The sequence below is a fragment of the Molossus molossus genome, unplaced genomic scaffold, assembly GCF_014108415.1.
Source record: "Molossus molossus isolate mMolMol1 unplaced genomic scaffold, mMolMol1.p scaffold_m16_p_22, whole genome shotgun sequence".
NCBI lineage: Eukaryota > Metazoa > Chordata > Mammalia > Chiroptera > Molossidae > Molossus > Molossus molossus.
Window position 1 is genome coordinate 13638091 of NW_023425358.1, and position 13985 is coordinate 13652075.

General features: G+C 41.1%; 1 protein-coding gene across 1 annotated transcript in view; it reads left to right on the forward strand.

The window, feature by feature from the left end:
- Nucleotides 1-13985, forward strand: part of CDON (cell adhesion associated, oncogene regulated) — a 93059-nt gene that overhangs the window by 58851 nt on the left and 20223 nt on the right. The window contains exons 12-15 of the mRNA XM_036277028.1: nucleotides 1306-1509; nucleotides 5422-5603; nucleotides 6054-6159; nucleotides 10508-10630. Coding sequence (XP_036132921.1) covers nucleotides 1306-1509; nucleotides 5422-5603; nucleotides 6054-6159; nucleotides 10508-10630 — 615 coding nt within the window. The remainder of the gene's footprint in view (nucleotides 1-1305; nucleotides 1510-5421; nucleotides 5604-6053; nucleotides 6160-10507; nucleotides 10631-13985) is intronic.

Genomic DNA, 13985 nt, shown 5'->3' on the forward strand with positions numbered 1-13985 from the left:
GACAGCTGCCCCCTTCCAGGGCTGGACACTAAGGGAGTTTGACTTAAGGGACATGAGATTTTAAAACCCTGGGAATGGCCCTGGCCAGTTTGGCTCAGCGGCTAGGGCATCGGCCTGCAAACCAGAGAGTCTCGGGTTTGGTTCCTGCTGAGGGCACGTACCTCAGTTGTGGTTTGTCCCCAGCCCCAGGTGAGGTTGTGCAGGTGGCAACCAGTTGATGTGTCTCTCTCACATCGATGTTTCTCTCTCTCTTTCTTTCTCTCTCCCTCCCGCTCTATCTGAGGATAAATGCAAAAAGTGTCCTCGAGTGAGGATAAAAAACAACCAAAAAAAAAAACCCAGGAATGGAACTACATCTCATTCTCCCATTGGGGCTTCTGAAAAATGTTTATTTCAGTGGTACCCCAAGAACCCCACTCTCATGAACAATGGGGAAATCTGGCCCACTAATTTCTCCTGTAATACTTTGTGTGTGTGTGTGTGTGTGTGTGTGTGTGTGTTAATCCTCACCTGAGGATATTTTTCCATTAATTTTTAGATAGAGTGGGAAGGAGGGGAGAGAGAAACATCACTGTGAGAGAGACACATCAATTGGTTGCCTCCTGCACGACCCCAAATGGGGCCAGGGATCGAACCTGCAACCCTTCGGTCTGTGGGCTGATTCTCTAACTGCTGAGCCAAACCGCCCAGGGCTCTTCTGCAGCACTTTGACAACATAGCCTGTCTTCCTGCTTTCATCCTGAGCAGCATTCTCTCTTTCCATCATTATCAGTGCTGATTTTATTAGTCAAATTTGATCTGTATTCGCTTTGCAGTCTGTGTTGAACAATAGCAGTCCTGTAGCCTTGAGGTGTCTTAAGATAGGACAGTAACAGCTAATAGAATAATCTGTCGATTGCTGAATGTGTTTTATGCAGCTTGGACGGATAAAGAAAACATTTAAATAAGATAATACGTAATTGTGAAAATTTACTATAAATAAATTCAGTCAGGCTTGAAGCACCCAGTAATAATTACTTACACACTGTTTATCCACGAGTCCAAATTAGCATGGTCACAATTATCATACTCACTAACATTCAGTTTTCCGGAGACAACTGTCAAGTTTGTAGGCTATTTTTGCTTTCCTTCCTTTCATTTCCTGTATTTGGCTATTTCATTGCCTTTTAACAGGAAGATATATTAACTCTGGCAAAGTTTGAAGAAGCTTTAATTAAATGATATTTGGCACTTATCCCTTTCAGTTTATTGGAGTTATTCTTGTCTCTGACACGGTGGGTTATTGAAGTGACTGTTTGTTTGTAGTTCCAGAGGCCCCTGATCGGCCTACCATCTCCACTGCATCAGAGACGTCCGTCTACGTCACTTGGATCCCTCGGGCCAATGGGGGCTCTCCAATCACTGCCTTCAAGGTCGAGTATAAACGGATGAGGAGTAGTGATTGGCTGGTGGCAGCTGAAGACATCCCTCCTTCCAGACTCTCTGTGGAAGTTCGTAGTTTAGAGCCAGGTAGTAATATTCAAACATTTCCTTTTTTTTTTTTTAATTTTACTATCACTGCTGACTTTAGATGCATAGTTTTAATAACCATATAGTTTTAATTGTTTAAGTAATATAAGCTTATTGCATAAAAACTTGAAAATAAAGAAAATATAAAGAGAGCAAGTTCCCTGAAACCCACCTATCCAGAGATAGCCATTGTTTACATTTTGGTATATCTCTTTCTGACCTTTTTTCTTTTTTTAATACAAATTGGGACCATGCCATATACATTGTTTTATGACTCCATTTTCCCCATATTATATCATATGCATCTTCCAGGGTCATTAAAAATTCTTCAAAAACTCAACTTTTAATAACTGTGCATCTACCATATAAGTATACCATAATTTACTTAACCAGTTTTTTATATCTAATTGCAAATGAGTAGAAAATGTTGTGGTAACATCTTTGCATGTATGTATGTAATATGGTATGAATGAAAAAATATATATATTTGTTGTTGTTAGTCCTCACCTGGGGATATATTTTTTTTTTTCCATTGATTTTTAGAGAGAGTGAAGGGACGGAGAGAGAGAGAGAGAGATGTGAGAGAGACATAATGATTGGTTGTCTCCTGCATGCCCAACTGGGCTGGGGATGGAACCTGCAACCCAGGTATGTGCCCTTGACTGGAAATCGAACCCATGACCCTTTGGTTCATGGGCTGACACTCTATCCACTGAGCCACACCAGCCAGGGAGTGGATGAATATTTTTTGTTTGTTTGTTTTATTCCTCACCTGAGGATACTTTTCTACTTATCATCAGATAGAGTGGGAGAGAGGGAGAGAGAGAGACAGAGAGAAACATTGATGTGATAGAGCCACATCGACTGGTTGCCTCCCACGTGACCTGACCAGGGCTGGAGACAAACTGCAACCGAAGTACATGACCTTGACTGGAATTGAACCTGCGACTCATTGGTCTGCAGGCCAATGCTCCAACCACTGAGCCAAACCAGCCAGGGCGTAAATGAATATTTTAAGAGGAAAGTTGTTTGATCTGTTGATGGGATTCATCTTAGCATAGTTATTCCTAGTGCTTAGTCTTATGGAAATGAGACAACACCTAACACTTTGCTCTGTGAGTTTTGTTTAGCAGAGGAACTCTCTCTGCCCCCTGTAGATGAAAAAATTAAACCATAAAAGAGACAATACATTCTCTTTTATCTGTTTAGGTTTTATGGCCAGTTTTGTTTATGGACTTTTGAGTGTACTTTAGTAGCAAATACCTGTGTTTGTCTAAACAGGAGATGTGAGAACCTGGGAACATGATGTAGGTATGGTTGGGAGAAGGTGGCAGATTTTTATTTTAATAATTTTTTATTTTCAACGGTAGCTGACAAACAATATTATATTAATTTCAGGTCTACACCCCAGGGATTAGACATTTATGTAATTTACGAAGTGATCATCCTAATAAATCTAGTACCCATCTGACAATGTTATTGACTATATTTCTTATGCTGTACTTTACATCCCCATGGTTATTCTGTGACTGCCAATCTGTACTTCTCAATTCCGTCACCTTTTCACCCATCCCCCCAACCCAGGCCCCATCTGGCAACCATCAAAATGTTTTCTGTATCAATGAGTCTGTTTCTATTCTTCTTGTTCATTTATTTTGTTTTTTAAGTTATTCATATAAGTGAAATCATGTTTGTCTTCTTCTGTCTGATTTATTTAACTCAGCACAATATCCTCATGTCCATCTATGTAGTTGCAGATGGCAAAATTTCATTCTTTTTTATGTCTGAGTCATCTTCCATTGGATAATGTACCACTTCTATATCCATTCATCTCTTGATGGACACTTAAGTTGTTTCCATATCTTGGCTATTGTAAATAATGTTGCAATGGATATATGGTACATATGTCTTTTTGATTTAGTGTTTTGGGTTTCTTTGGATAAATATCCAGAAGTGGAATCGCTAGGTCCTTCTTTGTCTTTTGATATAACTGTATCCTTTGTTTTAAAGTCTGTTTTGTCTGGTACAAGTATTACTACCTTGGTTTTTCTTTGTTTCCATTTTCATGAAATATTTTTTCATCTCTTTATTTTTAGCCTGTGTGTGTCTTGATTTGAAGTGAGTCTCTTGTAGATAGCATATATGTAAGGGCCTTGTTTTGTTACCCATTCATTCACCATAGGTCTTTTGATTGGATAATTTAATTCATTTTCATTAGAAGTAATTGTCGAGCCCTGGCTGGTGTGACTCAGTGGGTTGGAGCATCATCCTCCCGTGCACTGAAGTGTCATGGGTTCAATTTCCGATCAGGGCACGTACCCAAGTTGCGGGTTCAATCCCTTTTGGGGCACATATGGGAGGCAGCCAATTGATGTTTCTCACATCGATGTTTCTATCTCTCTATATATATCCCTCTCCTTTCCTCTCTCTGTAGAATCAATGAAAAACATGTCCTTGGGTAAGAATTAAATAATAATAATAGTCATAATAATGATGATGATTAAAAGTAATTGTTGATAAATATGTATTTATTGCCACTTTATTATTTATATTTTTATTTTTATTATTTTATTCCTGAAAATGAACCTTCAACATTTCTTGTAATACTGGTGTGGTGGTAATAAACTCCTTTAGCTTTTTCTTGTCTGGGAAACTCTTTATCTATCCTTCCATTCTAAATGATAGCTTTGCTGGTAGAATAATCTCAGTTGTAGGTCCTTCATTTTCATCACTTTGAACATTTCATGCCAATCCCATCTGGCCTGCAAAGTTTCTGTTGAGAAATCAGCTAAGAGTGTTCTGGGAGCTCTACTGTAGGTAACTAACTGCTTTTCTCTTGCTGCTTTTAAGATTCTGTCTTTGTCTTTAACCTCTGGCATTTTAATTAAGATGTGTCTTAGTATGTGCCTCTTTGAGTTCATCTTGTTTGGAACTCTGTACTTCCTGGACTTGTGTGTCTTTTTCCTGCACCACTTATGAGTTTTTAGTCATTATTTCTTTATATAGGTTCTCAATACCTTGCTCTCTCTCCCCCTTCTGGTGCCCTTATAATGCAGATGTTGTTATGCTTTATGTTATCCCAGAGATTCCTTAAACTATTCTCATTTTAAAAATTCTTGTGTCCCATTGCTACTCTGATTGGGTGTTTTCTGTTACCTTGTCTTCCAAATTGCTGATTCATTCCTGTGCTTCATCTACTCTGATCTTGATTCCTTCTAGTGTATTCTTCATTTCTAACTGGTTCTTTTTTGTGGTTTCTTTGTCCTTTCTTTATGCTGTTGAAGTTCTCACTAAGTTCCTCAAGCTTCCTTATAACTATTGTTTTGAACTCTGTATCTGTTAGATTACTTGCCTCCATTTCATTTAGCTCTTTTTATGGAGATTTCTCCTATTCTTTCTTTTGGGACATGTTTTTCTTTCTTCTCATTTTGGCTGCCTCTCTGTTTGTTTCTATATATTAGACATATATCTATATCTCTCCCAGTCTTGGTAGGGTGGCCTTATGTAGTAGGTGTCCTATAGTGCCCAGTGGTGCAGCCTTCCTGGTCACTCAAGCCTGGCATTCCAGGTGCACCCCCTTATGTGGGCTGTGTAGACCCCCACTACTAGTGTATTTGATGGTGTGACTTGAGAACCGGGTGATACAAGGAGCCAGTTGCTCTTCCGTGTCCTGCCCACCCCTCCGTGACAGACATCATTCATCTCGTGATGCTTAGGTCCTGGGATTGTGAGCACGGTGCACTGAGCAACCACTACCAGTTGATAGAATTTGGCAAGTGGGTTGAAATCTGTTCACCATACAGGCCTTGGGCTATGTTATTGTTACAGCACAGTTGTCATATCTTGAGTATTGTGCTTCAGTTGTCTTACAGCTTTCTAAAAATTCTGTTGTTTTTTTTCTCTCCTCAAAAGGTTCAACATACAAATTTAGGGTCATTGCTATCAACCATTATGGCGAGAGTTTTCGGAGTTCGGCATCTCGTCCTTATCAGGTGGCTGGGTTCCCCAATCGTTATTCTAACCGTCCAGTAGCTGGACCTCACATTGTGCACACGGAAGCTGTCAGTGACACGCAGATCATGCTCAAGTGGACGGTAAGTAACACGCCTTCTCTAGAGAAGGTTTTCTGGCTTGACCACGTTAACAGTTTAATGTTCTCGTGACACGAGACAGTGAGCAGCAGATTTCTGAACTTTTAAGTGAGGAAATAGGAGGGCACAGATTTTTGTCTAAAAGCGCATGTTATAAAAATGAAATTATTGTTGCCTCAGCTCTCATCCAAGTGTTCACTTAATGCCATTTTAGGATTTATTCATTTTGAATCAAATGCGCTTTCATGCCTTTGAAACTTGTGAAGTATATTGCTTTATTTCTGGTTGGCCCTGCAGTAAGCTAAATGCTCTTAATACCTTTAAATTCCTTTGAATTAAATTTAAAATGGCCATCACAGACATTTGCAAAATAATTCGAGATAAATAAATCTTAATGGATTTGAAAGTTAAATTGATTTTTGTGTTTGACAAGTTTTTGCTTCTGTTTTTTAGTACATTCCATCAATTAACAATAACACTCCCATTCAAGGATTTTATATTTATTACCGGCCAACAGATAGCGACAATGACAGTGATTACAAGAGGGATATTGTAGAAGGTAAGATCCATTGACAAGCTGGGGTCCCAATAAAGGAGTTTTGGAAGGAGAGGGTTTATAGATATTATGAAAAACATAGCCCCAGGTTAAGATAGAGTAAAAAATTGAAATGGTATATGTACTATTATTTTGAATTTTTCCAACTTAATATATACTTTAGCTTACACTTTGATTGTAAAACTGTCAGTTACAAAAGCATGGGGGAAGGTGGGCTGATGTACGAAATAGACCCAGAGACATACAAAGGAGTATAGTTCAGACTGACAAACCTCAGGGTAGGGGGCCAGGGGGGATGGATGAGATGAACCAAAGAACTTATGTGCATGTATGTATGACCAGTGGACATAGACAACAATGCTGGGGGGTTGTGGGGACGGGATGGGAGAAAGGTGTCTGAGGGAAAAAAGGAGAAATATCTGTAACAAAAATAAATTAATAAAAATTGGGAAACAAACAAACAAAACAAAAGCTTGGGAGAGATATGATATGCCAGTCATTCATCTGAAAATAATTGTTTTCTGTTTTGTTTAAATAAATAGTAACCTGTATATAAAAAACTGCAGCTTCTAGCTGTGTTTTAAAAATAATGTCTTAGTCAACAATTTCGTTGACGTTTGTACTAGAAAGATCACTTCTTCAGCATGTTACCCACTTTGAGAGATGCTGAGCATATGTAGAGGAAAAACCAGCCAAGATGGCGAAGTGTGTTGAAACTGCCTTTCTACTGCATTTAGAATGTAATTCAGAGCTTTGCACGTGGCCCGAAGACACCACGTGGTCTGGCTGGCCCCTGCCCGCACCTTCGGCCACGTCTCACGCACCTCTTCTTTCTCATTGTGTCTGCTGTCACACCCTGGCCTTTCAGTTCCTGTGTGCACCGAGATCTTGCTTGCCTCAGGACCTTGGCACATGCACTTCCTGCTCCCTATTGTGCTCCCCTCCCGAGGCTTTATCTAGGTACTCTATTTTTCTCTGTTGTCTGCTTAAATATTTCTTTCTCAGATAATCTCCTCCAACTTAATTTCTAATTAAACCCTTTATGCATATTTCATAGAAATTTATCATAGATGTGCGTGCGTGTGTGTATGTGTGTGCGCACATGTGTGTATGAAATTATTTGCTTAAAGCTTGTCCCTCTACTAAATGTTAACTTCCTGTGGGTAAGGGGCCTTTTGCCAGTGCTGTGTTCGCAGTTCATACAGTGGTGAAGTGAATGAATTAATGGAGTCCAAAAAGAACAGCAGGATGCCTGGGATGATCGGGTGGAAAAAAGATGACTAGTAAGCAACATGACTGCTGTCTTCAGATGTTTAAGGACTGTTATATGGAAAAGGAACTCAGTCATTTCAGGGAGGGCCAGTTAAAAGGAAATTGTATAAAAGGAGAATTCTCTAACATAGCATTTCTAACATAGGTGGTCTCGTAAACTAATAAACTCCCTGGTTTTGGAAGTGCTCTCAGTAATGTCTTGGAAGGGATTCTTTCTTTGGGAGGGAGGCTTCTTTCAAGGTCTTTTTTCACTCCAAGAGTCTGATTCTTTGAAATATTAATGTCCTAATGGACCGTGTCAGAAAATTGCCCTATGCCAAGCTTATTTTCATATGACCTCTTGGCATCTAATATTGCATATAGTTTTTGTTATAAGTAGTCCGCACGTTTTACTGCATAAAAAGGCCCTTTAAAAAGAAATGGAAAGAATTGTTAGTGACTGTTCCGCGTTCTAGTCCTAGCTAGGTCATCAGTTTAGTTAGCGGGTTAGGAGAGTGGACTGTCAGATTTTTATTTTTAAAATCTTTTGACAGAGGTTAAACATTTATTATAAAATAGTTTTAAACAAGGCAAATGTAAATGAAATGAACATCCCTCTCTGTCTGTCTGTCTCTCTCACTGTCTTGCCTATCCCTTTCTAGTTCTCCTCTCTAGAAGTAGCCCCTGGTAAACAGTTTTCAACTCTCTTCTGTGGTTGAATCTCTGCACTTTGACAGACCGGTGCCATGTGCGTGTTGAGTGTGGAACTGGGCAGTTACTCTGCAGGCGACTTTGTACCCGGGGTAGAGTCCGCGGTGAGTCCTGCCTCGCGGGCCCAGAGCACTGTTTACAGGCGGAGCCGGCGGAGCAGCGCGATGTTTAAGTGGGCTGCACTGTGCTGTGTAATTTGCTTATTTCTTATTTTCAAGTTTATGCGTTCGAAATTCCTTTGTGGCAGTTAGACACTATTGGCCTGCACTCCCGAACCGAGGAACAAAAGTGTTTATCCGCTGTATGTAAAGCTGTTTTTAAAGTAAGGTTTTAGATTACTATGTATCTTGACTCAAACTCGTTCAAGCTTTTGAAAAAAAGATGACACACATTGTTAAGGAATACAGCAAGAGGACAACGCTGTTAAGTCATCCTGTTTCTGCACTGAGCCCTGCGTCTAGATAAGCTGCACACGTGTCTAGCCTGCCGATGTTTTTCGCTGGATATTTTTATCTTACAAAGTTAAGTTGAGTTCCAGATCAATCAGAGTAATCAGGCGTCTGATCTTTAAGTTGGTGCTTCTAGTTTCCTTTCAGGAAAAAACTGCCTGTTGATTTTAAACCTTATAATGGACTTAGTGTCTTACTCATGGGTGTTCAGTAAAATCTCATCCTCTCCACCCATGTTTCCTGTCATTTTAGCCATTGGAATAATTACCATAACAATGGGATATTAATCTATTATCTTAACTGTTTCCTCTTGTTAGTAACATATCAGAAGCTTTCATTTCATTCCATTTTTGCTACTGCTATAAAAGGAAAACTTCAAATCTAGTGTAGTAAATATTTAAGAGAATGTTTATACTTAGGTGAGTGTAGGGCTGGGCTAGGAAAGACCTAAGGGCAGAGGGAAAAAATAGAAGTTTTTTAGAAAGAGTTTGGAATTTTGCCCTGGCCAGTGTGGCTCAAGTGGGTTTGGAGCATTGTCCTGTGCGCCAAAAGGTTGCCGGTTCCATGTCCCATCAGGACACATGCCTGGGTGGCAGGTTCCATCCCTGGTTGGGTCATGTGCTGGAGGCAACTGATCCGTGTTTCCCTCCCTCCCTCTCTTCCTCTCCCTTCCTCTCTCTCTAAAATCAGTAAAACATATCCTTGGGTGAGGATTAAAAAAAATAAAAGAAAGATTTTGGAATTTAGAAATAGGTCTGGTCTAGTCTCAACCAGATTTTGAGTCAAGTTTCTTTTAAAGTTCTCTTTACGTTTATGAACAGGGCATAGCTCTCCTCATTTACTGAGCCTTTCAGACCCCTTGATCCTAAAACAAACAGGTTCTTCATCTTATAAATATGGGTCTTTATAAATGAGGGCTTTTGTATGGGTGACCTGGGAACGGGGTTGTGCTTTCAGACTGAAATATTTCTGTCGGTGTTGAATTAGAAAGGAACCTGGTGCTATCCGTCCATCCTATCAGCCAAATAGATGTGACTTGTGTGTACGGTTTGGGTTATTTTCTCCTCCTTTAATTAATTCCAGAATCAGCTGGTGGTAGAGTTGAGTGCCTAAGAAACAGTGGAAACAGTTTGAAGAGGTGTTTTCTAAGAGGGATTAAAGGTGCTTGAAGAGTTAATTAAATTTGGCAGACGTGTCCTGTTTATTAAAGTTGGTCTCAGGTCCATGGAAGTAAGAATGGAGAGTGGTTTACACTGGAGTGTTGGGTTGGGGAGTGTTTCTAAATGAAATGTTGGCTGTGTGCCACGGGTAACAGAATCATTCTGTTAGAGATACTTGTGTGGTTTGGAGATCCTGACCCGAAAGAAAAGAAAGAGTGGAGCGGCAGCCATGGTGGATTTTGCTTTTTGATTATTCTCAACCATTGACTCAGGCATCTGTTGACTTGTCAGTCCATGTCACGTTCGTTGCAATGGAACTAGAGTTGGCCGAGGCCTGTCTTGTAAATGGTCACTTGTTCGGGAAAGGCACCATTTTTAATCTCACATACAGTATGGCTTTCTGGTGGGAGGACAGAGCGGATTGACTTGCTGGGCTGAAAAGGAGGCTCAGAGGCCTCGAGGGTGTTTTTCACCTGTGTATAAAGTTAACGTGTATTTCACAAAGACTCGCCAGTAATTATTTGTAATGAAACAAAGCATTACTACCAACACAGGTATATCTTTAATTCAGTTTATCTTTTTATCATGCCACGTAATAGAAGTGCAATTTATCTGTGGTGCATTAATGAAACACTCGTATTAAGTACATTTTTACTGCACAAACTTTGTGGTAATGGATGCTGCTCCAGCCTCCGTGTGAAGTTATTATTAAGTAATTATAATGACAGCATCGTTCAGATTGTGTGCTGTGTAAAGCTCATCGTGTATCTTCCCTTCCAGGGTCCAAGCAGTGGCACGTGATTGGGCGCCTGCAGCCGGAAACCTCCTATGACATTAAGATGCAGTGCTTCAACGAGGGCGGGGAGAGCGAGTTCAGCAACGTGATGATCTGTGAGACGAAAGGTAGGAGGGGTGGGGCTGCTGCTCGCCCGAACTCTGGGTTATTCCTCCGACTGTGGACACGGTTACCTACGGAGACTTCTGCTTGGGACCTCTGTCAGGTGCCTGCAGTTAGACCGTCCAGACGGAAAGTGTGCTCTGTTGGCCGGAGCCCTCGTCTCAGAGTCATCTCCATGAGCACCAGTGTCGTTGCTGCATTGCCCTGTCACTCTGAGGCAGGTCCTGTCTCTGTTTCCCCATCAGGAGAACGGGAACGTTTGCTGACTGATTTCTGATTGCCATGCGCATTAGAATGCTGAGCAAAACGTGTAAGACTTCTAAGGAGAACTGCAACACGTGTTTGAAGTGGTTTCTGGAATGACACATGTGTAACGTGACTTGTCTCATTGAGTTTAGTAGTTAAGTTCAGAATGAATTGGTAGTCTCTAGTTCTACATTAATTCTATACTGAAATTCTCGGGACCGCAGGCTGATGCTCTAACCACTGAGCCAAACCGGCCAGGACTGTACTGAAATTCTCAACATACCTACATACATAGATGAACTGAAATACTCCCTTTCTTAAAAATAGAAGATATAATAGAAACAGCTAATGTGGATATTTACAAGTTGAGAGCACGCGTGTTCAGTCTCAATCTGACGGAAAAAGAAACATTTTCCTTGTTTATTTATTTTTTATCCTTACCCAAGGATATTTTCCATTTATTTTATTTTATTATTATTTTTTTTATTATCCTCACCTGAGGTCATTTTTTCATTTTTTTTGTTCAGGTAGAGTGGGAGGGAGAGAGAGGAACAGAGAGAGAGAGAGAAACATCGACGTGAAAGGGACACATTGAGTGGCTGCCACCCACACGACCAACCAGGGCTGGGGACAAACTGCAACCAAGGTACGCGCCCTTAGCGGGAACTGAACCCGGGTCTCTCGGGACTGCAGGTCGACGCTCTAACTGCTGAGCCAAACCGGCCAGGGCTCCATTTATTTTAGAGATAGAAGAAGGGAGGGGGAGAAACATCAATTAGTTGCCTCCCTTGTGCACCCCGACCAGGGATCAAACCTGCAACCTAGGTGTGTGCCCTGACTGGGAATTGAACCCACAACCTTTTTGGTGTAGAGGACGATGCCCAACCAACTGAGCCACCCCATTGGGCATCTTTGTGTCTATTTTTATGAGCCAGGGAAGACTTCTCAGAGTCCTCTGCCCTGTCTCACTGGCCAGAACTCAGTCACATGCCCCAGCCTTCCTGGAATGGATGATGGAGCAGGATCTACTTCAGAGTTCTGTGGGGTTCAGTAAACATTGAAACAGAATTGGGGGCCTGCCAGCATGGGAGAAGGAGGCTGTTGAACAGGCTGGGTAGTCTTTAGCGTCTGCTACATGTGATTTTATCCTGATTGAAATGAGGAAACAGAGTCAAAAAAGATTGCCTTAGTTCCATCTTCTAATTCTAAATCGTGTGTCTTTCTGCTGCAAAACCCACATATTGAATCAATGTTTAAACATATACATACATAGACTTTTAGACTTAACTTGAATTTTATTTGGTTAGCAAATTTTCTTTTTTCTCAAAATGTTTCCATTGATTCTAGAGCGAGAGGAAGGGAGAGGGGGAGAGAGAAAGAGAAAGAAGAGAAAAACATCCATGAGAGAGAGATACATCGATTGGCTGACCCCTACACACACACCCCACTAGGGACCAAGGCTGCAACCCAGGCATGTGCTCCAACCGGGAGTCGAACCTCTAGGTGCATGGGATGACGCTCAACCAACTGAGCCCCGCAGCCAGGGCCCGGGTAGCACGTATTTAAGTGCTTTTTTGTGCCAGACACTCTGATGTGTTAATGGCATTTCTTATTTGCCTCTAGAATGCTATGATACTCAGGGGAAAATTAAATAAAAATGAAATTTGTCATCGCTGTCCCCAAGAAATTTGAGAATCTAGCCACACAAAATGTAAAACACAGACAGCAATGTAATGACTGTGTTATAGCATAGGTGTGTCTGAAATAGTATGCCTCTTTAATTGACTTTGCTGGAGGATAAATGGTCCTACCTACAGACTTTCAGATTAGTGCAAAATGATAAAACTTCTCTTTGAAGTGAAGTTTTTTGTTTTGTTTTGTTTTTAATTCTTACCACCTGAGGACATGCTCAGAGAAAGGAAGAGAGAGAGACAGAGAGACAGACATGGACTGGTTGCCTTCTGCACGTACCCTGACCAGGGATCGAACTGGCGACCTTGCTCAGCCAACTGAGCCACTCCCGCCAGGCTGAAAGACTTCTTCAGAATGTTAACTGTTCATGTTGAATGGCTTTCTAAAATGTATCACACAGTTCCTAGCCTGTTTAAGGAGAACGTATTCTATACAAATTCACCTTTGAAGAAAGGACTCAAGGTCGCTATGAACGCTGACCATCCCCTCTTCAGTAAGTGGGGAAGGTTTCAGGAATGGCAGGTGCAGGGGGCCTGCCCTGCCCCCACCCACAAAGCTCACAGACTGGCTGGTTTATCTTTGCTTCTCGGTCTCTCCATTTGTGTGTGTGCACATGTGTGCGTGTGTGCCTGTGTTCCAGTATCTTTATGTGTTTCATGTCACCTTCCTTATTTCACATTCTGAACTGTCTCTTCTTGATGTTAATGGGTCTGTCTGACTCACCCGCCACTACAAAAGCTTTTAACTTGAGCAAGAGGTTGGCAAGCAGATCATCAAGCTTGGTAGAATTATGAATCAGTGAAGGATAAATAAAGAGTGAATAAACCTGAAAGACGTCCCTATGAGTAATTATGATCTTTACTGTATAATCTGTAACATCCATTTTGCCTCAGAAACTTGTTTGTTTTCTTTAGAATTGGCAGGGACCTGAGAATTGTTTAATCCAACATACCATAATTTCCTTTGGAGTCCCTGCCAAGTATTTATCTAGCTTTCAACAATGAGAGCTCTTCCCTTTGAAGGTGCCTCTCCTTTCCCCAGCTCTCTTCTGTACAGTTAAAGTTGCTAAAATATTGAACTTCAGTTTTGTGAACTTCCAATGTGGAAGTAGATTTTTAAAAAGATCACTTTGCTCATATGGGTTTTAGGTGCCATTATACGAAATATAGTATCATAAGTAGTAATCATAATAAAATCGAACACCGCCCCATGCGAGGCCCTATTCTATGTGCTTTATGTGGGTAAACTATTTCATTCCTCATTACAACCTTGCGATGGCGCTGTTCTTACTGTCCCCAGTTTCCACATGCAGAAGCTGGTTCATGGAGGCTCAAGTAAGACGCTGAGGATAAGGGGTGGAGCGCGATATAAACATAGGTGGTCTGCTCCAGAGACCAGACGTCAGCCACCATGCCCCACTGC